The following is a 27,450-nucleotide window of genomic DNA, read 5'->3' as shown; positions in this document are numbered from 1 at the left end:
GGCTAGAAGACTAAATCAACCCCATGCGTGGAGTCTACATTCCTCATGCTGAGAAAAGGCGTTCAGGTAAGACAACGCCCCTTCCGAATTCTGGGGAGAGAAGGCAAGAGAGTGATACACACTCACATACTTACAGATGCTGTTTATTTCTCTACCAATCATGGAAACTAAACAAACAAGAAACTCTTCCCATTTTGTGAGCTGCTTCACATATAATTAACAAATCTACCATTAAATATTTGCTGAAGTTTACTTCCATCTTCTGTCCACAAGCAACAGGAATTTATAGCCAACACTGAAGCAAAAAATACATTGTGTTTCTGAAGCAAGAAAGCACAGTTTTCATAATTGCAGGCTAATGTGCCTTTTGTTTTCGTACATAGGTATAAAATTGTGGAGCTCTTCTTCTATTTAGCAATGGGATTTTCTCCTGCTCTGGTTGTAACTTCCATGGTAAGGAATGCATATTCACTAAACAGTTGCATTTAAAAAAAAAAAACCTTGTGCAATCACTGATAGACTTCACATTTAAAAGAGCACTAAGAAGCTAACTTTATTTTTTGCTCCCTTTTTCTTTCTTTTTTAGTATTGGAACAACACAAACATAAAAAAAAAAGGCAACATCTTAAGATCTTCAGTGTGGGGTTGTGGTTAGGGGTTGTACTAAGAGATGGGCGACTGAAGTTCTAGATCACCGGCAGCCAGAAACTCACTGGTGATTTTGAACCAGTCACTCGCTCTCTCGCAACCCAAAGTTCCTCACAGGGTTGTTCTTATTTATTTATTTGTCCAGTTTATATAGTTGCCCATTTCACAAAACAAATGATTCTAGGTGGCATGCTTCAAAGCTAAAGCAAATAATAAATGCCAAAATCAGTTGTCATTATTATTGTTAAAAAAACACAAAAACTGAAAATACCCTATATAAACAAAAGCTAAGAAGTCGTGAGTGAAAGGGTGTTAATATTTTTTATAGGGAAAAGGATAGGGGAGGAAGCATTCTTTATGTCTCTGTGAGCTCCTGTGTAAAATGCAGTATATAAATCAGATAAACAAATGAATAATAGCCTGGTCATTGTCTAATTTCTGAAGACTTTTTAGTAATATTAAATTAACGGAAAAGTCATAATTTTAATGGATGTACACAAACAATGCCGACCCACTGGTGTTGGGTGCATTCTATTAATAGGGATTGCATTCCTTTGCTGGATCAAAGTCCAGCATCCTGGAAACTATTTCCTAGCACTGCATGGGCAGACGACAGAGCGTTTCCTAATGCTCTAAAAGGAAACGGTGGTCAGTAATATAAAAAGCCTGTGGAGAGATATAGCAAGCATCTCTCCAATATAGATTATCCAAAAGAGGGACTAGGGCTTTTTTTGTGCCAGATCGTGTCTGAACCCAGATGAAAGGGATGTAGATAATTACTTGTAAGAATCATTTGGGGTTGCACTGCTACTGCTTTTGTCATTAGTTTGGCTGTATAGAGAGGCAGTAGGAATTGGTTGGGTTCAGAGATACTTCCTTAGGCAAGGATTTTGTCACTGCTTTCCTTAAGGGACGGGAGCACCGAGCCTTAGTTATTCCACATCTCACTCAAGCCACTGGAAGGCAGTTGGTCAGAGAAGACACTCCCAAGAATCATCTAGAATTCAGTCAGATCCATTGGCTTTTGAGGGGAATCCGAACTAATGCACATAATCCATGAAATCATGAACTTCCTTGACTTCAGCATGGAAGTTAAATTTGGAAGCCTTCACACCTCTATATTTAAGACTATCTGTATCTGCTCAGTCAAGGTTTCCACTAGGTAATGAAGTAGCCAGCATATATCCTCAAAGGCAGTCAAAAAAATCCCAGGGAGAAGAGTGGTGGAAATTGAAGATGTTGAGTATGACAGCACCTTATCCCTAGCCCAAAGTCTGAGTCTCTTCTGTGTGAAGCACTAGGCAAAAGGTGAACCTATACAAGTTGCTATTACCCATTTAGTTAACTCTTCGATTTATTATAATGCCGTGAACATTAATATTTTTTATTAGACACCAACCTGGTGTTCATTGGAAGTAGTATCAAGGTCTGTGGCTGTTCCATCTGACTGTCCAACCTACTTCCACAAGCAGAGGCATAGGAATGAATTATTAGGCCTGAATAGTTTTATCTCTTCCCGTAGATCTGTCTCCCCCTTCTCCTCTTCTTCCATATCTCCTTATTTTACTTGGATAGCAAAACCAGTAGCTACTGGAGAGGATTGTAAATACTTGCCTAGGTCACAATAATCCTCCCTTCATTGAAGCAATGAATATATTGCTAGTCACTGCAGAAACCAGGATGCTGTACTTTAGAGCCTTTTGGTTTTAAGCCAGCAGCTATTGTTTATGTCAATACCTGTTAATAGTTTTTTACCTTTACCTTGTCTGTGTATAGTCTGAACAGAAATTGTACTGTATTCCTTTAGTGTTAATGACTGTTCTCTTACATACACTCGTGTTAAAGAGAAACTTGTTCCCTTTTCTGTTCATCTACAGAACAACACTGATGGACTTCAAGAACTTGCCTGGGGAGGGGTAATTTATTGTATGGGAGTGATCTTCTTCAAGAGTGATGGAATAATTCCATTTGCCCATGCCATCTGGCATCTGTTTGTTGCCACAGCAGCTGCAGTTCATTATTACGCTATTTGGAAGTATCTTTACAGAAGTCCTGCAGATATCATCCTTCAGCTATGATATGAAACACGAAGACAGAGACATCTTCAGCAACAATATGCCTTTGACTCAGTATTACTTGGGGGAAAAGAAATTATTGGGAAATGTGGGGAGGGGGATTGTAGAGGAAATAATGCACTGACTCTGATCATTTTCAGCTTTACTGTGAACTTAAGTGACAAAACTCTTTTGTAGAATTACAGTTCGCATAGCAAGTGCTGGAGCACCTTGTTCTCTTAAGTACAGTCCTAGGAGAGCCCCAGTTGAAATAAATAAGACTTGGGCAAGAATATGGCACTCCTATTCATTTCAGTGTGGCCTGCACAGAAGCCTATCCTTTTCATGTTGTGTCCACTGTGAAGATGTGGAGGCTACATCTAACCGGTGAATTTTAGATGGGGCATTTAAATCCATTTAAGCCCAGGTTGGGATTGTGGTTCAAACCAACATGCTGCATTATGAAAAATCCATTCCACATTAACAAGCTACGACGATGTGAAAAATGGGTGATGGTATGTTTACAAATTCTTTTTTAATGTCTGTCATAAGTTTTAATTTCTGCATCTTTAAACGATGTAAACTTATGAATTATAGAAGTTTATGTGATATAGCGAAGCCACATTTTTAAAATTGCTTCTATCACTTTTCACAAATAATTTCATAAAATACAAATCATGCACCTATATGGTTTAGCTCTTCCCTCCCAAACCTGATAAACCAATGTGACTTTTATAAAATGTTTAAAAAAAAAATTAAAGAAATAGCTTGCTTTTTTTTTTTTTTTTTTTTTGCAAAAACCAAAAACAAACCTGGCTACATTCCACATATTGGTACATAATCTCTCTACCAGGGTTTTCATTTTAAAAAATGTGACTGATAATAATTTCTAAAACTGGCTTTGCCAAACTAACCTGAAAATCTTCCACCTGCTGTGGTAAACTGAATTGCCAGTGTGGAGTGTATTTCAGAATACAACTAATGCTACCTAATACAGTGCCATTTCTAGAAGAATTTGTAGGTATCTGTGTGATAGAAATTTAGTTAGAAATGCGACCAGCAGTTAACAGCTGTAACATTTGAATGACTCTAAAGCATCAGTAATTTTGTAGATTCGTAAGACATTTGGTGCTCAAACAGAGGTTCTAGTGCAACTTTATGCCTGTTTACTCAGAAGTAAATCTTATGGTATTAATGGGGTTTACTCCCTAGTGATTTTAGGACTACGTCCTTACAGTATTCAAGATTACTAGTTGGGGCCAATTTGCACCCATTGGGTGTAACCTTACTAGAGTACTTTTGCCATTTCTGAAAACTAAAGAGTTGCTGATAAATTTTTGAATATTAACAGTGAGTGGTTCACTGTAACACCCAAATGGCCTTTATGGAAGGGAAGCTTAAAAGACTTGTGATATCTTCTCCGTCTGGGACTTAAAGTTGCAAAACTGCAAGCGTATGTTGTTTTTAGTAGTTGGGATAATAAAGGACGGCAGCAGTTTGGTTGTCTGATGTGTTTATTAAATGACAAGGTTTGAGTTTGTGGTGGTCAGTGTCAAGTTACTGTATACGTCCCACTGTACTATGAATGTCTTATATTAAGATTGAATTTATGCTTTTTGTAACTTGCTCTTTTTCTTGTAAGTGTTTAAAAAAAAACTAAAATGAAACATGTTGCCTTTTTCAGATTTTACTCTGGAGATTTTACCTGTGAAACAACAGAACAAAACTATAAAAATGTTGGGGCAGGGTTGCCCACCGCCCACTGCCCAGGAGTATGTAACCTCTTCAACATTTGCCACTTGGTTGTAATTTAGCTTCTAGAGTTGGGTGCCTTTGCTTTAGTTTAGACAGAGAGGCTGCCCAGAAAAAAATCTGGTTTCAATGCAGTATTAGCTAATGATTATAAAATCGTATCTTATCAGACTCACTTCCAAAGGTGTTCAGAGTATGAAGGTGTCTATACATGTCTGACTAAATGGTAGTTGTTTCACTCTTTTTCTTAGCATGTCAACATTATAGAGACGGGGTTGCAAACGAATGGAAGAGCCTTACAAGAAATTCCCATCTAGCTATTGGAATCCAAGAGGTGGAGAACTTGTTTAACTTTCTGAGTAGAATGTTAGAAAAAAAAATATTAAAAGTACAAAAACGTTTACTGTGTCCATTCTGGAATATCTGAACGACACAGCTCTGTTTTTTTATTTACTTAACTGATGTATCTAAATATTCTAAATATTTTCACTTTATGTGAGTTTTCTCAATCATGTGGAGTGCTGTTAAAACCACTAAAATGTTTTTAAAGTTCTGTTTTTATTAAAACTAGTTCTAAATAACACTGCTACCTTCATGGTAACTGCTTGTGGTATTTATATTGTTGCATCTTTTAAGGATGAAAAGTGTTAAGGTTGAAAACAACTGAACATGTCCTCCCCCTAATTTAATCCAGTTCCTGAAGGTTAAATGTTACTAGATTAATGCAAATAAACATTTTGTGCAATTTGGAATTCTGTTGCATTTATTATGGTCTGGGTCGTACAAGATTATAGAAATTATTAATGGTTAATTTCTAATAATAAATATTGTGGCCTTAAGCAAAGCCCACTGTGGGCATGCACAAATACCAGAGTGGTCACTGACGAACTCTTATGCATCTTTCAGAGTCTGCAGCACAAGAGAATACTGACATCTGGCCCTATACCAGGAGTAGGCAACCTTGGCTCTTTTATGACTCGTGGACTTCCAACTCCCAGAATGCCAGGAATTCTGGGAATTGAAGTCCACAAGTCATAAAAGAGCCAAGGTTGCCTACCCCTGCCCTATACATATATGTTTGAAAGGAGATTCAGCTTCTCTTTCTGTATGTTTCTTTTACTAGAGAGAAATTACAGATAGTCCTCAGAAGTCACAACTGAGCCCCAAATTTATGTTGTTAAGTGAGATATTTGTTAAGTGAGTCTTGCCTCAATTTATGACCTTTCTTGCCACAGTTGTTAATCAGTGCAGTTGTTGAGCTAGGAACACAGTTAAATGAACCTGGCTTCCTCATTTGTTTGTCAGAAAGTCACAAAAAGTGATCCCATGACCCCGGGACACTCCAGCCGTCATAAATATGAGTCAGTTGCTCAGCATCTTAATTTTGATTACATGACCATGAGGATGCTGCACTGGTCCTAAGTGTGAAAAACGGTCAGAAGTCACTTTTTTTCAGTGCCGTTACAACTTGTCACAGTCTAGGACTATCTGTTCTTGTGTAAGAATAGAAAGAGATTGACTCTAGAGTGGGGAATGTTGTCTTTGACATTTTGATGTGGTCTTTTAAAGGATGTGCAGCGCTTTAATATTTGCCCATTTTTATTGTAGTAAATGGAGAAAGGGCTACTCTCTGAAATCACTAAAAACAAGAAACAATTCCAACCCTCAGGTCTGGGGACTGGAAGGGGCTAGAACAGGGGTAGGCAACCTTGGCTCTTTTATGACTCGTGGACTTCAACTCCCAGAATTCCTGAGCCAGCATGGAGTCATGAAAGAGCCAAGGTTGCCTACCCCTGGGCTAGAATGAAGCAAAGCCTCACTCTACCAGTTGAGTAATTTGTCTACAGCAGGGGTGTCAAACTGCTGGCCGGCGGGCCGGATGCATCATGGTGAAACCGCACCCACCTCATTGCCGGCAATGGAAAAAAAGTCACGATAGCGTTGCAACACGTCACGTGACATAGCAAGTTTGACACCCCTGGTCTACAGGGACGTCTTATTTGTGCTGGGGCCCCCAAGTGAAATGTTGCAAGCTCAGACAGAAGATGAGTTTGGACCAGCTGATTCTAAGGCCTTTCCCTCAAGAAGTGCTAGAATAGTCCCTCACCAAGTTTGCATCCCTATTTTCCTTCTCATTGAGACAGAGAGAAAGGAGTGAGAAAATAATTAAGAGAGGAAAAAGTGACCATTGACTTGCTGCTTTGTTCCACTTGAGTGGTGGGCTTTGAAAAAGCTGGGCAGCCCCTCATTCTCAATACTGTTTAGGGTTGCATTGTCTGTCATCACCAGAGTTGAAAACTATCTTGAAGCATGCAGATATTAATTTAAGTTTGAGGGCTGACATTTGAAAGGGAACTGTCAACTCTTTGGACTGAGAAATCTCCAACAAATCTGTCAAGCTTCCAACAGAAGTGTAAAATAACAGCAGCAATTAGAAACCGAGCCACAGAGAAGAGGGAGTCAAGCTATTTTCCAAAGCGCCTGAAGGCAGGACGAGAAGCAACGGATGGAAACTAATCAAAGAGAGAAGCAATCTAGAACTAAGGAGAAACTTCCTGACTGAACAATTAACCAGAGGAACAACCTGCCTCCAGGAGCAGTGAATGCTCCAATCTGGAAGTTTTTAAGAAAAAACTGGACAGCCATTTGTCCGAAATGGTATAGGGTTTCCTGCCTGAGCAGGGGATTGGACTAGATGACCTCCAAGGTCCCTTCCAACTTTATTATTATTATTATTACTATTATTATTATTACTATTACTATTCTTACTATTATTATTATTATTATTATTATCTCTTCTGTGTAGCATCTTAAAAATCGGTATCTGTGAATTTTCACCCTATTGGAATTAGTTTGGCAGTTTACCTGGGTGTGACAGTGTGCCCAACTTACATACTTCAATGGACACTCTGAATTTCTATTTTAGTGTAATTTGGCTTATTTAGAACTGTTTATACATCAGCATAATATTTCCATGATTAGATTCTATGTCATTTGGGGAAGTCTGTGATAGTTTTGAAAGGCTGCTAAAAAAAGAATGGGCCAACAAACCACCCTGGTGTATGTTGATGTAATGTTGGAAGACAAAGGTTAGGAATCCATATTTCTAATTGGTCTTTTCAGCTTCACAAAGATCCACAGACTTGTAGGGGGCTTTAATTCTCCTAGAACAGGGATGTTAAACTGCTGGCCCGCGGGCCGGTTTCATCATATGGAGGCCGTGCCCAGCTCCAGCAATGCAAAAGTCACGTACATCGCGACACGTCATGTGAGCAGCGAGTTTGACACCGTGCCCTAGAAAATCGTTTCCTAGCCCCAGGATGCATGATAGCCTTTCCCTTCTATGTCTTCTTGTAATTTTAATATTATTCATGTATATTAGCATGAATAATTCCCTCCCTCCCCCAATTACATACATTCAAAAGCATCAGAAAATGCCATCGAGTTGGCAGACTGGAAAAAAAAACGGAACCTTATAAGAAGTGTTTCTGAGTAGTATTCTCATTATATTAATTAATGGGTTGTCTAGGAGCTTCAGGATTTTTAAAACTTAAAAAGATTTCTCTTTTGAGGAGCCCCAATTACTTCTAAAAAATACCCCCAGAATCCTAATTTTTGCTGGCATAGACTATCAAGCTTCTCCACCTACATAATTTAAAACAGTTGGTTGTTCTTATTGTTCCTTAAGGATTTCTTTTAATGTTTCCAAAATCTTTTATCAATTTTACTGCAGTTTGGAAGGCAATTAGCAATGGAGTTTAGTGCAGTGCATTGCAGTGTAGTAGTTATATTTGATCATGGTCAAATGGGACATATAATCTCAGCCTGACCTAGCTTACCAAATTGTGGAGTAAGATATGGAAGCACTCCATGTACATTGCCCTGAGTTCTCAGACAAAAACTGGGATATCTATGAAAAAAAATAATTCAGCATAAACTTGCAGCACACCTACTCTTGTGACTTTTGACGGAAAACAAGAAAGCAAAGAACGTGTTCCAAGTTACCAATTTTTTCTGTAACTCTGATACTGAAACATTTTGAATGTTGTTTCATCACTGAAATACTTTGAACTGAGCTGTCTCATTCTGAGCTTGAAACAAACCATATTTTCAATCTTGTGCATATCCCTAAAAGTAATGGTTTATTTAAGATTCCCATTCTGCTTTAACCGGTCTTACAAATCTTACATAAATAAAAGCACCTTAGGCTGATTTGTGTAAAAGTAGGAGATACCCCTGTTTGTGAGGCTACCCAAATCCTCACCATTTCTAATGAGACCTTTTAATATCCTAACCAGATGAGCGGTCTTCCTAAAGCACAGGGAGCTTAACTGAGTGGGTGACTACGGGCTAAATCAGACATGTCAAACACAAGGCCCAGGGGCTGGATGCGGCCCGTGAAGTGGTTTCATGTGGCCCGCAAAGCCATCCTGGAAGCAGTGAGGGAACGGCCCCCACTGCCTTGGCCCTGGCCCAGGCCGGCCAGGAGCTAATGTACAATGTTGTGGTGGCCATCTATGCCGAAACGCATTCAGTCTTAGCTCCACAAGGCCGTCTGGAAATAATGAGGAACCAGCCCCTGCTGCGTCGGTCCCGCCCCCTGGTGCATGCTGGGGAGGTGTCACCCTTTGTGAGGAATGAAGAAATGCACCACATCTTGGCGCTTGCCCCGGTCCCACCCCCTTCTGCCAGAGACCCTCAGATCTGTCCCACTCTTGCCCAGGCCCCCACAGGCACCCTTGACGCGAATGATGTAGAGCTGGCCATGCCCACCCAGTAGGCCACACTCACCCTGGCCACACCCACCCGCCCCCCCAAGGGCAACCGCAATGCTGATGCGGCCCTCAATGAAATTGAATTTGACACCCCGGGGCTAAATTTTCTATTTGTTCTGTTAAGTCATTAGCAGGCTTTATGTTAGAAGAAGCTCATTGTTAAGTTGGTTTCATTTTGAAAGCTCTGTTGTATTTGCACTCTGAATACCATTGTGATTTCTGAAGCTGCACTTCAAAGAGGTGGATGTTTACAGCAACACTGTATCTCTTACGAATTTTAAATCTTCAAATCTTTTAAACCTGAACTAAATGTACAGTAAGACATACGCAAGGTTTTCTGCAGTCTGAAAGAGAAGGAAGTGCGGAATACAGAGGAAGTGCAAAGTCATAATAAAACAGTGAAGCTGCAATAACATAGTCTTAAAATAGCTTTCCAGTTGCTCTTGAGTTGGTTCATGGTAAGAGTGTGTTTCCTCATAACACACCACAGTATTTGAATAGGTTCTGGTTTGTCTCCCATTAATGGGAGTGGGAGATCAGTGATCAGATATTAATAGTAGAGAACTCCTATAAATTCAATATCATTGTCTTTCAGTTAAGTACGTAAAAGGGAGAAGATAACTTTTGAGAATCTTCCTTATGATGAATCCAATCAATATCCAAACCATCAGTTTTAGCATGATTAGGGACAACATTCAAACAATTCCTAGTCATATGTTCCCCGGTCCTGTTATCTGGCCAAGATTTTATCAAATCATGATACATCTAATGGTACAACAAAAAACAAGGTTACCAGAGAATTTTCTTTTAGGTGATGCAATTGGACAAGTAATAAAGTTCTCTGCTCTTTTGTGTTAAATTACTTTTATTTTTAATGGAGAGTTTGTCATTTAATGCCCTGATATTTATGGGGGGGGGATTTCTTTCAAGTAAGTACAGTATTTTTCTAAGTTTTAAAAAAAAGCTAAGAGAAACTTGAGAATCTCTGCCCTGGTAGATTCAAGCTACTTTTCTCTATAGATCAAGCAGTATCCATTTTATTTCCCTTTCTAACTATGTATTAGGACAGATGGTGAATTGATCTGCCAGAGGAAGATAGAAGAATCTTCAAACTCTTAGATGTTTATGAAGATTCTTGATCATCCAGGTCAGATGGGTGGACTTCAACTCCCAGAATTCCCCAGCCAGCTTGCTGAAACACTGATCCAGGTCATGCTGGTCCCAATGGTGCTTTTTCAAAAAGCAACGGGACTTTCTTAGCTCTTGGATGCCCTCTTGCGGGAAGAGATGGTGTTTTTCTATTGGTAAATTGATTTTTGCTTCCACTTGTATCGCTTTCTTTCAGTTGATTCCTCTAACCACAGGTTTGACAAAGTATCTGAGGACAGGCTACTAGCATACCTAAGCTTGAAATATGTCATTCTTGGAAGAAGTTCTAATTTCTAACCACAAAACAGAAATCACCTAGCTTCTATACAAACAATTGTTGTTGTTAATTGCGAAGTCGTGTCCGACCCATCGCGACCCCATGGACAACGTTCCTCCAGGTCTTCCTGTCCTCTACCATCTTCTGGAGTCCATTTAAATTCACACCTACTGCTTCAGTGACTCCATCCAGCCATCTCATTCTCTGTCGTCCCCTTCTTCTATTGCCCTCAATCTTTCCCAGCATTAGGCTCTTCTCCAGTGAATCCTTCTTTCTCGTTAGGTGGCCAAAGTACTTGAGTTTCAACTTCAGGATCTGGCCTTCTAAAGAGCAGTCGGGGTTGATCTCTTCTAGGACTGACCGGTTTGAATGCCTTGCAGTCCAAGGGACTCGCAGGAGTCTTCTCCAGCACCATAGTTCAAAGCCTCAATTCTTTTGCGCTCAGCCTTTCTTATGGTCCAACTTTCACAGCCATACATTGCAACTGGGAAAACCATGGCCTGGACTATACGCACTTTTGTTGGCAGGGTGATGTCTCTGCTTTTTAGAATGCTGCCTAGATTTGCCATAGCTTTCCTCCCCAGGAGCAAGCGTTTTTTAATTTCTTGGCTGCAGTCCCCATCTGAGGTGATCTTGGAGCCCAGAAAAATAAAATCTGTCACTACCTCCATTTCTTCCCCATCTATTTGCCAGGAATTGAGAGGGCCGGATGCCATGATTTTGGTTTTCTTAATGTTGAGTTTCAAGCCAACTTTTGCACTCTCTTTCTTCACCCGCATCAAGAGGCTCTTTATTTCCTCTTCACTTTCTGCCATTAGAGTGGTATCATCTGCATATCTTAGGTTGTTGATATTTCTCCCGGCAATCTTAATTCCAACGTTTGATTCATCTAGCCCTACCTTTCTCATGATGTGCTCTGCATATAAGTTAAATAGGCGGGGCGACAGTATACAGCCTTGCCGGACTCCTTTTCCAATTTTGAACCAATCAGTGGTTCCGTGTTCGGTTCTCACTGGTGCTTCTTGACCCACATATAGGTTTCTAAAGAGACAAATGAGATGGTCTGGTACTCCCATCTCTTTAAGGACTTGCCACAATTTGTTGTGATCCACACAATCAAAGGCTTTTGCATAGTCAATGAAGCAGAAGTAGATGTTTTTCTGGAACTCCCTAGCTTTCTCCATGATCCAGCGTATGTTGGCAATTTGATCTCTATTTCCTCTGCCTCTTCGAAATCCTGCCTGTACTTCTGGTAGTTCTCGATCCACATACTGCTGGAGTCTAGCTTGTAGGATTTTAAGCATAACTTTACTAGCATGTGAAATGAGTGCAATGGTGCTATAGTTTGAACATTCTTTGGCATTGCCTTTCTTTGGAATTGGAATGTAAACTGACCTTTCCCAATCCTGTGGCCACTGTTGAGTTTTCCAAATTTGCTGGCAAATTGAATGTAGCACTTTTACTGCATCGTCTTTTAAGATTTTTAATAGCTCAGCTGGAATACTGTCACCTCCACTAGCTTTGTTGTTGCTCAGATTTTCTAAGGCCCATTTCACTTCACATTCTAGGATGTCTGGTTCGAGGTCAATGACCATCTCATTGTGGCTATCTGGGATGTTAAGCTCATTCTTGTATAGTTCTTCTGTGTAGTTTTGCCATCTCGTCTTAATCTCTTCTGCCTCTGTTAGGTCTCTGCCATTTTGGTCCTTTATCATGCCCATCTTTGCATGAAACGTTCCCTTCATATCTCCAATTTTCTTGACGAGATCTCTGGTCCTCCCTATTCGGTTGTTTTCTTCTATTTCTTTGCACTGTTCATTTAAGAAGGCATTCTTATCTCTTCTAGCTACTCTCTGGAATTCTGCATTCAATTGGGTGTATCTTTCTCTTTCTCCTTTGCCTTTTACTTCCCTTCTTTCCTCAGCTATTTGCAAAGCTTCCTCAGACAGCCATTTTGCTTTCTTGCATTTCTTTGTCTTTGGGATGGTTTTAGTTGCTACCTCTTGTACAATGTTGTGAACTTCCATCCATAGTTCTTCAGGCACTCTGTCTATCAGATCTAATTCCTTAAATCTATTTGTTACCTCTACTGTATATTCATCAGGGATATGATTTAGTTCATACCTGAGTGGCCTAGTGCTTTTCCCTACTTTTTTCAATTTAAGCCTAAATTTTGCAATGAGAAGCTCATGATCTGAGCCACAGTCAGCTCCTGGTCTTGTTTTTACTGTCTGTATAGAGCTTCTCCATCTTTGGCTGCAGAGCACATAGTCTATCTGATTTCTATGTTGACCGTCTGGTGATGTCCATGTGTAGAGCTGTCTCTTGGGTTGTTGGAAAAGAGTGTTTGTTATGACCATCGTATTCTCTTGACAAAATTCTATTAGCCTGTGCCCTGCTTCATTTTGTTCTCCAAGGCCAAACTTGCCTGTTATTCCGGTTATCTTTTGGCTTCCTACCTTAGCATTCCAATCCCCCATGATGATAATGACATCATTTTTTGGTGTTAATTCTATAATGTGCTGTAGGGCTTCATAGAACCGGTCAATTTCATCCTCTTCAGCACCAGTGGTTGGGGCATAGATTTGGACTACTGTGATATTGAATGGTTTGCCTTGGATTCGAATAGAGATCATTCTGTCATGTTGAGGATTGTATCCCAGTATTGCTTTTCCTATTCTTTTATTGACTATGAAGGCTACTCCATTTCTTCTGAGGGATTCTTGCCCACAGTAGTATACCTGATTGTCATCTGAGTTAAATTCACCCATTCCTGTCCATTTTAGTTCGCTGATTCCTAAGATGTCGATGTTCAGTCTTGTCATCTCTCTTTTGACTACGTCTAGCTTGCCTTGATTCATGGATCTTACATTCCAGGTTCCTATGGAGAATAAATCTTTACAGCATTGGACTTTCCTTTCACCACCAGATATATCCACAGCTGAGCATCCTTTCGGCTTTGGCCCAGTCGCTTCATTCTTTCTGGCGCTACTAATACTAGCCCTCTGCTCTTCCCCAGTAGCATATTGGACACCTTCCGACCTGAGAGGCTCATCTTCCAGCGTCATATCTTTTTGCCTTTTAGTACTGTCCATGGGGTTTTCATGGCAAAGATACTGGAGTGGTTTGCCATTTCCTTCTCCAGTGGATCACATTTTGTCAGAACTCTCTGCTAAAACCTGTCCGTCTTGGGTGGCCCTGCACGGCATAGCTTATAGCTTCATTGAGTTACGCAAGCCCCTTCGCCACGACAAGGCAGTAATCCATAAAGGGGCTACAAACAATAGAAAAATTTAAAGTCTGGCTATTTATTTGAAATAATATACAACCCAAGTTTTTTTTTTTTAAATATCAGCCTACAATGAACAAACTCTATAATTTTTCCTGTGGGTTGCTCTGCCAGTTCTTGTGAATAGAGCTCTGTTTTGAAGCTTCTGTATAATGTTACAGTGAAATCTTACTTGTTTGTGAAAAAGTCCATAGTTTTGTTTTTCAAAGATATGAAGGAGGTTCCTTACTTCTAAGGGGTTTCTTTTAGGTTTAGCTTCTGTACAGTCTAAACTTCATATAGACTCTCCATCTATATCAAAATGCACAAACTCTGACTTCAGTTTTTTTTAGCATTTTCTGAACATTCTGATCTATTTCTTGCCAGTAATTTTTCAAGTTTTTTTTACATTCCATTATCTTCATTCCATGACTACAACAACCTATGACCACAATTGAGCCCAAAAATTCTGCCGTTAAGTGATACATTTGTTAAGTGAGTTTTGCCCCATTTTACAACATTTCTTGCCACAGTTGTTAAGTGAATCACTCCAGTTGTTAGGTTAGTAACACATTTGCTAAGTAAATCTGGTTTCCCCATTGACTTTGGTGATCAGAAAGTCACAAAAGGGGATCACATGATCCCGGGACACTGCGACCGTCATAAATATGAGTCAGTTGCCAAGTGTCTGAATTTTGATCATGTGACCATGGAGATGCTGCAACAGTCGTGTGAAAAACAGTCATAAGTCACCTTTCTTCAGTGTTGTTGTAACTGAGTGGTCATTAAATGAACTGTCGTAAGTCAAGGACTTACATTCCAGACTGGCACAGCTAATAGAAAGGCTCTAAGCCCACGCACTTGGGTCTATAATGGTCTTGCCTGCATCCTGAAAGGATGAAGTGACACAACAGTTTGGTATATATGTATGCATGCACATGTCCATCTCTTCATCAGAGAGTTATTATCTTGTCAAGAACAAGACAGAAGCAACCTGTGGAAGCCTTTATCTGTAGCTTTTAGTTTCTTACATGGAAATTTCAAAACCATTCTCATCCAGGCTTTAAGCGACAGTTACAATCCATAACCAATCCAAACTTAGCATATCTTGCAGCTGACCAGGACCAAGAGTAGATTACGGAAGAATAGAGTTGGAAGGGACCTTGGGAGTCTTCTAGTTCAGGGCTTTTCAACCGGTGGTACTTTGGCACCTGGCAGGTGGTACACAACCATCCTAGAGAAGTGGCAGCAGGGGTGGGGGAGAGAAATGAGTTGAAGTGGCGGCAATGCTGCATAAGCCTGAGGGAGAGACAGCTGGAGCTGCAGGACTGTCGAGGCTCGGCAGAAGCCCCAGGATCTGTGCCGGGCTCCAGCTGATTGGTGCTTCTGAAAGCAGCATAGCTGGAGGTACACATAAAAGGAGGGGGGAAAAGAAAGGATATAAAAAGAGGAGGTTTTGGCGGGAAAGGGCCAGCGAGGGACTGCCCCCGCCCCACTCCCTGGACACATGCACAGGAGGTGGCGAGCTTCTGGTGTCCCTGCTGACCACCCCTACTGACCACTCAGACAGGAAAGAGGCCGGCCGAGACCGATCAGGTGCTAATTTACAAGCTCGTAGCTACCATCAAAGCCAGAACACGCTCAGCCTTAGATCCATGGGGCAGCCCTGGAACCAGCGATGGTCCGCCTCAGCCCTTCCCCGCCCCCTGGGCATGCTCACAGGAGGCAATGAGGAAGCGTGTGTGGGGCCTGGTGTCCCTGGGGGCCGCTCTCTGAGCATTTTGCAGGTTTATTTTTTAAGCTGCCCGAGATTCCGGGCAGGAGGCTTCCCATTTGGATCCCTCCCCCCATCGTTGCCTCTGTGCCTGAAGGGCCTCTGTGTGGTTCTCAGCTCACCTCTCCCAGACCCGTGCACGTGTTTGTGTGTGTGTGTGTGCGCGCGAACATGCGCGTGCATGGGGGGGTCTCACCCCTTGCAGCCCCACGCTGCGACATTGTAGAGGAAAAGAATGGGAGAGGCAAGAGAAGCTGCGATGGGAGCTTCTTGTAGCCTTCCATGGGGCTGGGGGTGGGTGCCGAGGGGGGCAGGGCATGATGCAATCAGCGGCACATTGAGAAAAATAAACAAGTATTCCAAAAAAACAGCTTTCATTAGTTTGCAGCCTGCATAGCAGAAAGTCTCTGTTGAGGGTGCAGTGCTGCAAGGGATGAGACCGCCTCACACACATGCACATGCACGTGCGCCTGCACACACACACACACACACACACATGCAGGTCTGGGAGAGGTGAGCTGAGAGCCACGCAGAGGCAACAACAGGGGAGGGGTCAAAATGGGAAGCCTCTGCCCACCGCTGCCTGCCTGTTGCCACCTCTGCCTGGAGCCTCAGCAGCTAAAAAAAAAAAAGTGAGAGAGGGAGGGAGGGAGGGAGGAAGGAAGGAAGAAAGGAAGGAAGGAAGGAAGGAAGGAAGGAAGGAAGGAAGGAAGGAAGGAAGGAAGGAAGGAAGGAAGGAAGGAAGGAAGGAAAGAAGGAAGGAAGGAGCGGCAACTTGATTGGAAATGCCCCAGTTCAAAGGAGAAAGCAATTTTGTGTTCTGTTTTGTCACAGACAGGACTTTATTGGCAATCCAAGTTAACATTGGTATTCTTGAATTGTGAGTTCTTAGGAAAGCATGCCCCCCTTGTGTGTTGCAATCAGCCATTTCCAGTGGGAAAAACAGGATAAAGCAGAGTATGAGAAAATATTTTCCTTTGCTATATTTCCATTCTGAATTAGACCAAGGCAGGGTCCCTACAAGAGAGCCCTTTTAAGGATTATGTATTTATAGAAAATCAACTAAGCTACCTCTGCTCCTAAACACTGAAGCTGCTGCACATAAAAAACGGAGGAACTCTGATCAACTATCACAGCCACAATTTTGACAGTTTTGCTGTACTGTTGTCTGTGGACGCCCCTGCTAAATGCAAGCACAGGATAAACTCAGCCTGATTTTTCTCAATCTTTTAAGTGGCCACAAACTACTAGCAAAAATCACAAGGCAAGGAGGCATTGAGAAATGTTTCCCCTTTTGTATTTGAGAATCAAAGAAGGGACAGGAAACGAGAAAGGGAAAGAGGAAAGACAAAGAAAAAGAAGGAAAGAGGGAAAGAGAGCAAGAAAGGAAGAAAGAGGGGAAAGAAGAAAGAAAGGAGAATGAAGAGGGAAGTAAAAAAAGAAAAGGGAAGAAGGAAGGGAGGGAGGGAGGGAGGGAGGGAGGAGGGAGAGAGGGAGGGAGGGAGGGAGGGAGGAAGGAGATTATAATGAGAGGAAGGGAGGCTCTGAGGGAAGGCCTGCCTTAGCACTTGGCCACCAGCAGCTCTGCTGCCCTTTTGCCATCCCCTTGCCTCCTCCTCCTGGCCTAACCTGGTGGTCTCCCATCCTATTGTGAAGGATGCTTTCGTTACAAATCTAGGTCTCCTTGCATGGAGAGGAAGTGGGTCTCCCTCTGACCCATACATTTTGCCCTCCTGCAGCCACCATGAGCACCCTGGCCAAGGAGAGTGAGCACAGCAGCAGCAGCCTCGAGGAGGACGTCAGTGCAGCTGGTTGCCCCCTCAGCGAAGTGGGGCTGGACTGGGCTGAGATGCAGGGTGCTGGTGCCCCAGGAGCTTGACGGCTGGGCTGGGCACTTGCCCTCCACTACCCAGGGCTATGGGCAGCCCACGCCACCCTCCAGGAGACCCCCTTGTGGCCCAAGAGGGACAGTGAGGGTCTTCTGGTGGACCATGTCCTGGTGCCCATCCCAGTCCCACCCCCCCTCCACTGGAGACCCCTGTATCCCCCCACAGCCCTCCCCAAGTGCCCCCTGACCTGAGCATCGTTGAGCTGGCCACGTCTTCCAGCCATTGACTTTGCTTGTCAGAAGGTCTCAAAAGGGGATCACATGACCCTGGTACACTGTGACCATCAGAAGTATGAATCAGTTGCCAAGCATCTGAATGTAAATCACGTGATCCTGGAGATGCTGCAACGGTCATAAATGTGGAAATGGCCATAAGTCACATTTTTCAGTGCCGTTGTAACTTCAAACAGTCACTAAGCAAACTGTTGTAAGTCGAGGACTGCCTGTACTTTATCACTTTGTTCCTTTTTTTTTTTGATCATCAAGTTTTTGACACCTTGTTTGGTGACTGGTGGTGTTTCTTTTCCATTTCTATATTTCCTCTGCCACCCTATTTTCAGTCAGGTCTTTGATTCTTCCTTGAATTTTAGCAGAATCGGTTCCTTGTGCTTCTGTTCTCTGTGCAAGGGAAAAAAAGGAAAGGCAAGCTGGCAGAGTAAGGGAAGGGGCAAAAAGGATGAAGATTGTGCTAGGAAAGAAATTAATGAATGATATGGACTTTCAGAAGAAAGATCATTTCCAAAATTGTTGCTGCTGTTCCGGTTTAGTAATAACCATCAACATACATAGAACAAAACACCATGGGGACAGTGCAGAACTATACCATATCAAAGTAAGGAAGCTTGGAAGTGCAAAATATGGAGGGATGTAGATAAAACATTTTTCAAAGGCGTGCACACAAGTGCGCACCTAAAAAGCAGAGTGGGTGCTTGCCACAAGAGGGCACCAGATACAAAAACAGAATAATGTTGACATGAAAAGCAAAGAATTAGCTGGAGTTACCTGAAATTGCCTTCTCATCAATACCATACGGTAGAGTGAAAAAGACAAGAACAAATGGGAATCATGATGGGTAGAATTCTAGGCTCCAAGTCCCCCACCCCAGATTCATGCCTATAAATAGTGCAGGAACAGGCAATTTGATAATGTTTGGACCATTCTTCCCGTGATACCTGACTTCATTCCCTCAGAAATTCATGGAAGTTATACAGATAGTTGAGCCCAAAATTTATATCGCTAAGCAAGACCGTTGCCAAATAGTTTTTTCCCGATTCTGTGGCCTTTCTTCACCACAATTGTTAAGTGAACCACTGCAGTTGTTAAGTTAGTAGCACAGTTAAGTGAATCTGGCTATCCCACTGACTTTGTTTGTCAGAAGGTTGCAAAAGGTGAACACCTGCCCTCAGGACACTGCAACTCTCCTGTTGCCAAGAGTCTGAATTTTGAGCACGTGACCGTGAGGATGTTGCAACCATCGTAAGTACGAAAAACAGTCATAAGTCACTTTTCAAGGGCCATTGTAACGTCGAACAGTCACTACACAAATGGCTGTAAGTCCAGAGCTACCTGTAATTCCAAATAAATGAAACACAGTCGCTGGCCTGTAAGTGGGCAATTCAGTCATCTCCGTGCTCTTCCCATGTAATTCCAGAAGCCTCAGAATGTCTTGTGTGCAATTTGAGAGAGAATGGTTCTGCGAGAAGCTGGCTGGGTGGGGCATTCAGGAGTGCTCTCAATCTCCTGTTCATGGCGGCATGGAACATATACACTTCAGGTGGGGAAAACTGTCAGATGTTGCTGAACTAGATAACAACAACAACAACAATAATAATAATAATAATAATAAAGCTGGAAGGGGCCTTGGAAGTCCTGCTCAGGCAGGAAACCTATACCACTTCAGACAAACGGCTGTCCAGTCTCTTCTTAAAAACTTCCAGTGTTGGAGCATTCACCGCTTCTGGAGGCAGGTTGTTCCACTGGTTAATTGTTCTAACTGTCAGGAAGTTTCTCCTTAGTTTTAGGTTGCTTTTCTCCTTGATTCGTTTCCATCCGTTGCTTCTTGTCCTGCCTTCAGGCACTTTGGAGAATAGCCTGACTCCCTCTTCTTTGTGGCAACCCCTGAGATATTGGAACACTGCTATCATGTCCTCCCTCATCCTTCTCTTCGTTAAACTAGACATACCCAATTCCAGCAACTGTTCCTTATATGCTTTAGTCCCCAATCCCCTAATCATCTTTGTTGCTCTTCTCTGTACTCTTTCTAGAGCAGTGTTTCTCAACCTTGACAATTTTAAGACATGTGGACTTCAACTCCCAGAATTCCACAGCCAGCAATGCTGGCTGTGGAATTCTGGGAGTTGAAGTCCACATGCCTTAAAATTGTCAAGGTTGAGAAACACTGTTCTAGAGTCTCAACATCTTTTTTACATTGTGGTGATTAAAACTGGATGCAGTATTCCACATGTGGCCTTACCAAGGCATTGTAAAGTGGTATTAATACTTCACGTGATTTTGATACAATCACAATTCACAAGGATTCTGGGAGCTGCAGTTGGCACCTGTGGGAAGGACACAGACTACCTATTTTTGATCCAGGCTTGCAGAGTTATCCTCATGTAATATTGGGAGGGAACAAGAGCTAGTCTGGTCTCTAGAGCACTGACAAAGCCCTAGCAATGGATTAAAAAAAATTGCCCTCCTGACATCTCGGGGGCAACAGTTTCAAAAGGGCTGTCACCCCTTTTGAATGAATCATGAATTTCAGGAGATGAGCTCTGGAAAGCTGGCACAGAGCATCTGTTTATACCAGGGCCCATATTGGAAATATTTGAATGAAAGAAGGATGCTTCCTACATATCAGAAAAGGATCAACCGCATTGACCTCATCTCTCCTTTGAATAAAGACATTTCCTGGTCCAAATACATCATTCAAACTTGTCATACATTTGAGGATATATTTATTCATCTCTGCTGAAGTGGTACCAGGAAAGAGGAGGAGTCTAACCATCATATACTCTCCATGCTAAAAATCCTGCAATTAAGCAAGCCTCATTTCTATTAAAGGTGGAAGAAAATAAGTAGATGGGGAATAAAGGACATTTTGCAATCCAGGGCCACCACCCAAAAGTCTCATTAACGTGCTGATGGATCTTTATTGGTGGACAAGGGAACAAGGCCTCCATGCCTGATTGTAAGACTTGGAAAGATTTATACAGGCACAGTCTTTCCAAGAACCTGGTTTATCCAGCCACCCATCCACCTCTGTAAAATTTGGCACCGGAATGGACAATCCACTTTCCTCAACTGGGCCCCTGGCTCCAGCCCAGCTTTGGGACCCCTAGTTTGTTAAAGGAGAGAGCTCCCTCCATGTGAGTTGTACAACTTCTCTTTTTACCAATTAAGATCTGAAACAACTGAAGCAAAACCCAGGGCCCTTCCTTAAAAAGAAGAGCAAGAACATGTGGGGTAACAGATAATTGACTTAAAACCTGCAAATGACCCTGGCTGCTAGGAGGCTTTCTCTGCTCATATTCAATCAAGTCATTCTAGGTTTGGTTGATTAAATTCAGTCAAAAACTCTTGGGAGAAAGAAAGGGAAGTGAGACTTTAAAAGACTATTGATCTGTTTCAGTCAATAATGAGCGGTGTAGGCTAGCAATGTTGGGCAGAGGAGTAAAGAAAGGAGGGATGCCTGCTGTTTATTTCTAAGAAAGCAGTCGGCTGGCTTAATTTCTTCTCTTTGTAACACTTTCCTTGTTATCAGACACTGCCTCAAATGGATTTGTGGCTGTTTATAACAAAATACAGCAGCAATACCTAGCTGACTTTGGCTGATCTCACAAAGCTAAGCCCAAGAGGCCCCTCCATGTAAGACCACCAGAAAATGCTAATCTGTACACCACTCTGGAGTTTTGATTTTGGTTTTAAGCCACCTTCTGCAAGGGAGTGGACTGCTAACTCCTTCCACAGCATTCCCAAGAGCAAGATGGTCATGTTCCTGAAGTCATCTGGAGTTTGCTTCAACTGAGGGAGTATTTTTATAACTCAGAGGTTGAAGCTGTAATCGGCTATGAGGAAATGGCAGCAATTTTGGTTACCGTGATAATAAAATTCAGCAAATTGTTAGGTCTCAACACCATGACTTTCAAGGCAGGTCCTGATACCTTTATGTGGACAATATCTGGGCTGTAAAAATCTGGATGGCTGTTAGATGGTTTCAGGTTTCTTCACCTCTTCACTGCCACCTACCAACCCTAATTTGGAAAGCCATGGGGACATTTTTCAGTGAATCACTTTAGGGCAGGGCACCCTTTTCCAGGTTTTTTTGTTTGTTTGTTTGTTTCTTTTTAAGACAAACAGAAACAACTGGATTGCCATGTTGTTTTGAATATCCTCTGTGACAAATAGAGTGTAATCAAGGTGTCTCGGTGTTCTGGAAAAAGCAAAAAAAAAAAAAAAAAAAACCCAGTTCAGCCCAGTTCCAAAGCCCATTTGCCAGTCCCTGACTAAGTGCTGTAATAGGTGATAAGTGTGGTAACATTTTCTTATTGTGACTTGCCAATGATGACTCTGCAGTGGCACCGCCCTATTGCATATGATCCAAGGCTTCCAGATTCTTGCCATAAATAGAGCTGGTATTAGGAGGGTATCAAACAAAAATGACTGAAGAACTTTACTTAGGTCAGAAATAAAACAAGCTCAGCAGATCCCAAACAAGATTAAAAAAAAATTAATGCATAAATCATACAAAGTGAATTTTACACAAAAGACTAGCAGAGCTCTACTAATTAGGTCTCTATTCACAGATGACTTGTGTTATAATATTATGTTAAGATTCTAAATATTAAGCATTCCTTTCTACTTTCTCGATGTGGCCTCCATCAGTCTTCTGCCAAGAATCTACTTCCCATTAATGTCATGACAACAATCCAGTTGTTTCTGTTTGTCTTAAAAACAAACAAACAAACAAGGGTTATCATCATTACATCTTGCTGGATGTAATGTTCTTGTTCTTGGAACACCAAACCGGATTTTGCAGTAATGTGGAGATCTTCAAGTTAGCTGGCAAGTTCCATCATTGGATATTGTCTGGTTTTGAGCAGACTTTTGGTCCTTTTTAATCTACAAGTAGTCCTCACCTTACAATGACAATTGAGCCCGTTTCTTTTGCTAAGCAAGACAGTTGCTAAGTGAGTTTTGCCTCATTTTACGATCTTTCTTGCCACAGTTGTTAAATGAGTGACTGCAGTTATTCAGTTAGTAACACGGTTGTTAAGTGAATGTGGCTTCCCCATTGACTTGGCTCGTCAGAAGGTCGCAAAAGGGGATCACGTGTCCCTGAGACACTGCGACCATCATAAATATGAGTTCCGCTAACGAGCATCTGAATTTTGTTCATGTGTCTATGGGGATATTGCTACTTTTTCAGTGCTGTTGTAACACAAACACAACACAAATAGTTGTAAGTCGAGGTCTATCTGTATTGATGGATCTAATTGATCTAATGGATCTAATTGACAGCAGTGGTGACATTGAAGCCTTCCATAAGACCAGGAAACTATCATTTCTGTACGAAAATGGTCACCTGAGGAAACAGCTTAAACTATGGATGTGTAAGTTATGTATACCAATATCCTATTAATTCTGAGATTAAATTCCTATTAAAAGTCCAGCGTTCTAACATGGCTTGCTTCCTAATGCCTAGTTTTTAGATGTTTGGATGCAACACCACTAGGTGGCATTAAAACTCAGCCTCAATGTTAGGATTTTTGTTAGGATGTTTTGACTTTCTCCTTATGCGTTATGGTGGCTCCAAGACCTTGGTCTTAGTTGAGTCCTTGATCAGGATGTTCTATCAGGAAGGTGTACAAAAGCATACAAGAACAATTTCTACTTAAGGTAGTGACAACTTGTGCCTAATAAGATGCAAATCCATCCCACATCCTTTGCTAATAACTTTAATTTTCCATTCCTAATCTATCAACATTCCAAGAGAAAAAGATAGAATCCCATTTCATTATTAGAAGGTAAACAGGAAGTATCTTAGATTTTGAGGTCCATGTTTCCTTTTGGGAGGTTTTGGCATTTGCAGCAGAAATAGGGATTGAATTTTGTATTCTGTTGAGCTTTAGAGCTGAGCTGGGATCTCTTCCAAGTCTGCAATTCTTTTTCTTTCTTTCTTTCTTTTTTGTAAATATTTTTTTAATTTTTCCCATATAATTCAATAGTGCTTATTCAACAATGTGTTGTCTGAGTTTATTATTCACTAGTACAAATTTAATTCCTAATCCTTTATTCTTTTCTCCAGCCATTGATAAAACTCAAGTCTGCAATTGTTGATTCTTTTATGATCAGTCTCATCTTTGTCTTTGGTCTTAAAATAATCTCCTGCAATATGGCTGGAAACTATGTCTGCACCCAAAATATGTGCTCTCCCTCATTCCTGTGAATGTGAATTCCACAGGAGTTAATCCATCATGTGAAAAGCACTACGATAAATTCAAAAGATTCTTGTTAGAAATACAAATTCTTTAAACAGCAATAGCACTTAGACTTATATACCGCTTCACAGCCCCCTCTAAGCCAGACATATCAAACACAAGGCTCGGGGGCCGGATGCGGCCCGTGGTTTCATGTGGCCTGCGAAGCCATCCTGGAAACAGTGAGGGAACGGCCCCCACTGCCTTGGCCCTGGCCCAGGCCGGCCGGCAGCCAATGTACAATTTTGTGGTGGCCATCTATGCTGAAACGCATTCAGTCTTAGCTCCACAAGGCCATCTGGAAACAACGAGGAACCAGCCCCTGCTGTGTCGGCCCCGCCCCCTGGGTGCATGCTGGGGAGGTGTCACCCTTTGTGAGGAATGAAGAAATGGACCATGCCATGGCGTTTGCCCCGGTCCCACCCCCATCTGCCAGAGACCCTCAGATCTGTCCCACTCCTGCCCAGGCCCCCACAGGCACCCTTGACACGAAGGATGTAGAGCTGGCCATGCTCATCCAGTAGGCCACACCCACTCCATCCATGCCCACCCAGTAGACTGCACCCACCCTGGCCACACTCACCCCCCCCCCCGAGGGCAACTGCAATGAAATTGAGTTTGAGAACCCTGCTCTAAGTGGTTTACAGAGCCAGCCTATTGCCCCCCAACAATCTGAATCCTCATTTTACCAACCTCAGAAGGATGGATGGTTGTGTCAACTTTGAACTGGTCAGGATCGAACTCCTGGTAGTTGGCAGAATTAGTCTGTAATGCTGCATTCTAACTACACCACAGCACCGCTACAGCTCTTAAAACACTATTTCTGAGTGTAGTTGCTTGCCAGATGAGTAAACCTCTTTTCCCAGCCCTCCCCAGCCAGCCCGGCCATTGCAGAGAATCTGCAATGGGACCTACCCTTGGAGCAGGTTAAGCTAGGACTAGGAAGAGGACCTGTATTTTCAAACTAAGCTACAGCTCAGACCATTTTGGAGAAATTGTGGGTGCATAGGAGTTGAACCATTAAAATTCTCCACTGTAAAACACCCAACCCTCCTAAATTATAGTAACCTAAGATGTTAAGGAAAGAATATATGGCTTGGTTTAATCTCCTTAACGTCCAGTTTTCTTTCCCCACATGTAGAAAAATAGTTGCATGTTTCATCAAATGGTTGTGAGGAATGCACATAAGATATGTAGTTTCAAGCATTTGCCCAAAATGTTACTTGCATTGCCTTCCATCTGCCAGATTTGCAGAGCACATTAAGGTTGTGATACATCTGGCCAGAGGCTAACTTTCTTTCCAAAGCAATGGGCTTCATTTTTGTTTTCTAAACTTATGGAATTGTTTCTGGCCAGAGGCATACAGTACTTAGAAAGACAGGTGATGCTTGAAGCTAACTAACATCTTGCTTGGAAGCGTCCCTTGCGTTCAGTTATTAATTCTTTAAATGTAAAAAAAAACAAAACAAGATAGTTTGTCAGGTACAAAGGGAAGTGTCAATTGTCACACTGCTGCCTTCCCAACACACAAGCTATCATTTGGGGGGGGGTTGTTTTTTTGTTTTGCTTTTATAAGATTAAAACCAGTGGTGAGATTCAGCCAGTTCGCACCGGTTCAGCAGAACCAGTAGCTAAATTTTGCTGAGTTCAGAGAACCGGCTGAATGGACACTGCTTCCAGTTGGGAATCACAACTTCCAGGCCTCTTGGACAGCTGGGATGCTGGGATTAGTGGTCACTTCTAAAAGGGAACAAGTTGCAGAAGGCTGGTCAGCATAAGGTCTACTCTGATGATGGGTATCCTGAACTTGGTCCTCCCGCTGGAGAAGAGACCAGGGAACTAACTGTGATCCTTAATCCATCCTGGTCTATCCTGCTAATTTCTGCTCCTGTCTTGTCAAGAATGCAGAGTTTTTACTATATTGATTGGTTTGGATTTTTATTTTTTGTTACCTGCTCCGAGCCTGTTGGAGGACGAGATATCTTTTGAAACTCTTTTTCTTAAACCATTTTATTCCTTTGGGGGAAATAGAGGTTGCAAGGACATGGAATCAGGGAAAGGGCCCTAATGAAAAATTCTCAGCATGCTTTCAGACTTTAGTTCCCAAGTTTCTTTAGAGGAATCGTGCTGGCTAAAGTTGCATATTTTATTGCAAGGACCCAAATTTTATTGGAAAGATCCAAGAGTCTGTTATGAAATCTGGATTTGCTCAACCATTAAAAAAAAAAGTATCTCACTCTGGCTGCATTCACACAACACACTAAACTAGGCAGATTAAAAATGTACTGGCTGATTGCACATTCTATTAAGGTTAGTCAGCTTAATCGTAGGATTTGAGGGGCTGCCATTGCTTAGTATGTTGTTGCGCAAATTAGTTGCCATCATACTGGAAAGATGGGATTTAATTTTTTCCTCAGAGGAGGAGGTGACCAGCTGCATGTTCTCCCATTTTTCAGGTGTCTCTTGGGCCTCCCTTTTCCTGATGCAGGGTCCCAGGGGAGCTCTAAAAAATGGACAATGGAGATGAGACAGGAGACCAAAAGGTTGGTTGAAACTGTGTCCTCTTCAGGAAGGAGCTGAAGATGTATCATTTCACATTGGAGAAAGAGAAACCCTGATTTACTTTTTCATAACCTCACACTCTATCTACATCAATGTTTTCCAGACTTGGCAAAGCACTGGTCTAGATACTTCAAAGCTTTCACGTGGGGCAAAGCAGAACACAGCCTTTCTCTTCCAATGTGCAAGCAGCTGCTGATGCAGTATTTCCACCCTCCATGTACTGAGTGAATGTCTGAAGGAGAAAAGGGAGTTGTTCTTCAAGGTCCATGATGGAAAAATATCCTCTCTCTTTCTCTGTCTCTCTCTCTCTCTCTTTCTCCTCCCCCTCCCTCCCTCTCTCCCTCCTTCTCCCTCTCTCTCTCTCTCTCCCTCTCTCATGCCTAAACCATCCAGTACAGGGTTGTCTATAATGTACACAAGGAGTTCTTAGGAGGAGCTTCCCTACCCTATCTAGAGATGCCAGGTGGTTCCTTGGCATTGAAACATCTAGAACAAGGATCTCCAAATCTTTACACTTGGCAACTTTAAGACTTGTGGACTTCAACTCCCAGGATTCCCCACCCAGCATTAAAGTTGCCAAGTTTGGAGATCCCCTGCTCTAGAACTACAAACACATTCCTGATTTGTTTGGGTGCTCTGGATTATTTAAGGGGCTGTGCATGGAAGAATCATATTTTATTCCTAGCAAGCTTGGGAAAAAGTGTCTGTGCTAGCCCCAAATTAATTTCAGCTAGGTGTGGAATTAAAAATTTTAAATACCCAATGTAAGTATTTAGTTCCCTTCGTCTGGTTAGATCCCACAGGCTGGGCCTCCTTCAGGTCCC

General features: G+C 42.1%; 1 protein-coding gene across 5 annotated transcripts in view; it reads left to right on the top strand.

Annotated features, from left to right (window-relative positions):
- MMD (monocyte to macrophage differentiation associated) overlaps positions 1–5,206 on the top strand; it is a 40,539-nt gene extending 35,333 nt beyond the window's left edge. For all 5 annotated transcript variants that reach the window (XM_039348804.1, XM_039348803.1, XM_039348801.1 and 2 more), the window contains 2 exons: positions 384–453; positions 2,526–5,206. In XM_039348804.1, the coding sequence (XP_039204738.1) occupies positions 384–453; positions 2,526–2,726 (271 nt within the window). In that variant the 3' untranslated portion in view covers positions 2,727–5,206. The remainder of the gene's footprint in view (positions 1–383; positions 454–2,525) is intronic.
- Positions 5,207–27,450: the final 22,244 nt, after the last annotated feature.

The sequence above is a fragment of the Crotalus tigris genome, unplaced genomic scaffold (assembly GCF_016545835.1).
Source record: "Crotalus tigris isolate CLP2741 ecotype Arizona unplaced genomic scaffold, ASM1654583v1 scf7180000018180.527342, whole genome shotgun sequence".
In the NCBI taxonomy this organism is placed as follows: Eukaryota; Metazoa; Chordata; class Lepidosauria; order Squamata; family Viperidae; genus Crotalus; species Crotalus tigris.
Note: the sequence above shows the minus strand (reverse complement) of the source record. Positions and strands in the feature narration are given on the sequence as shown.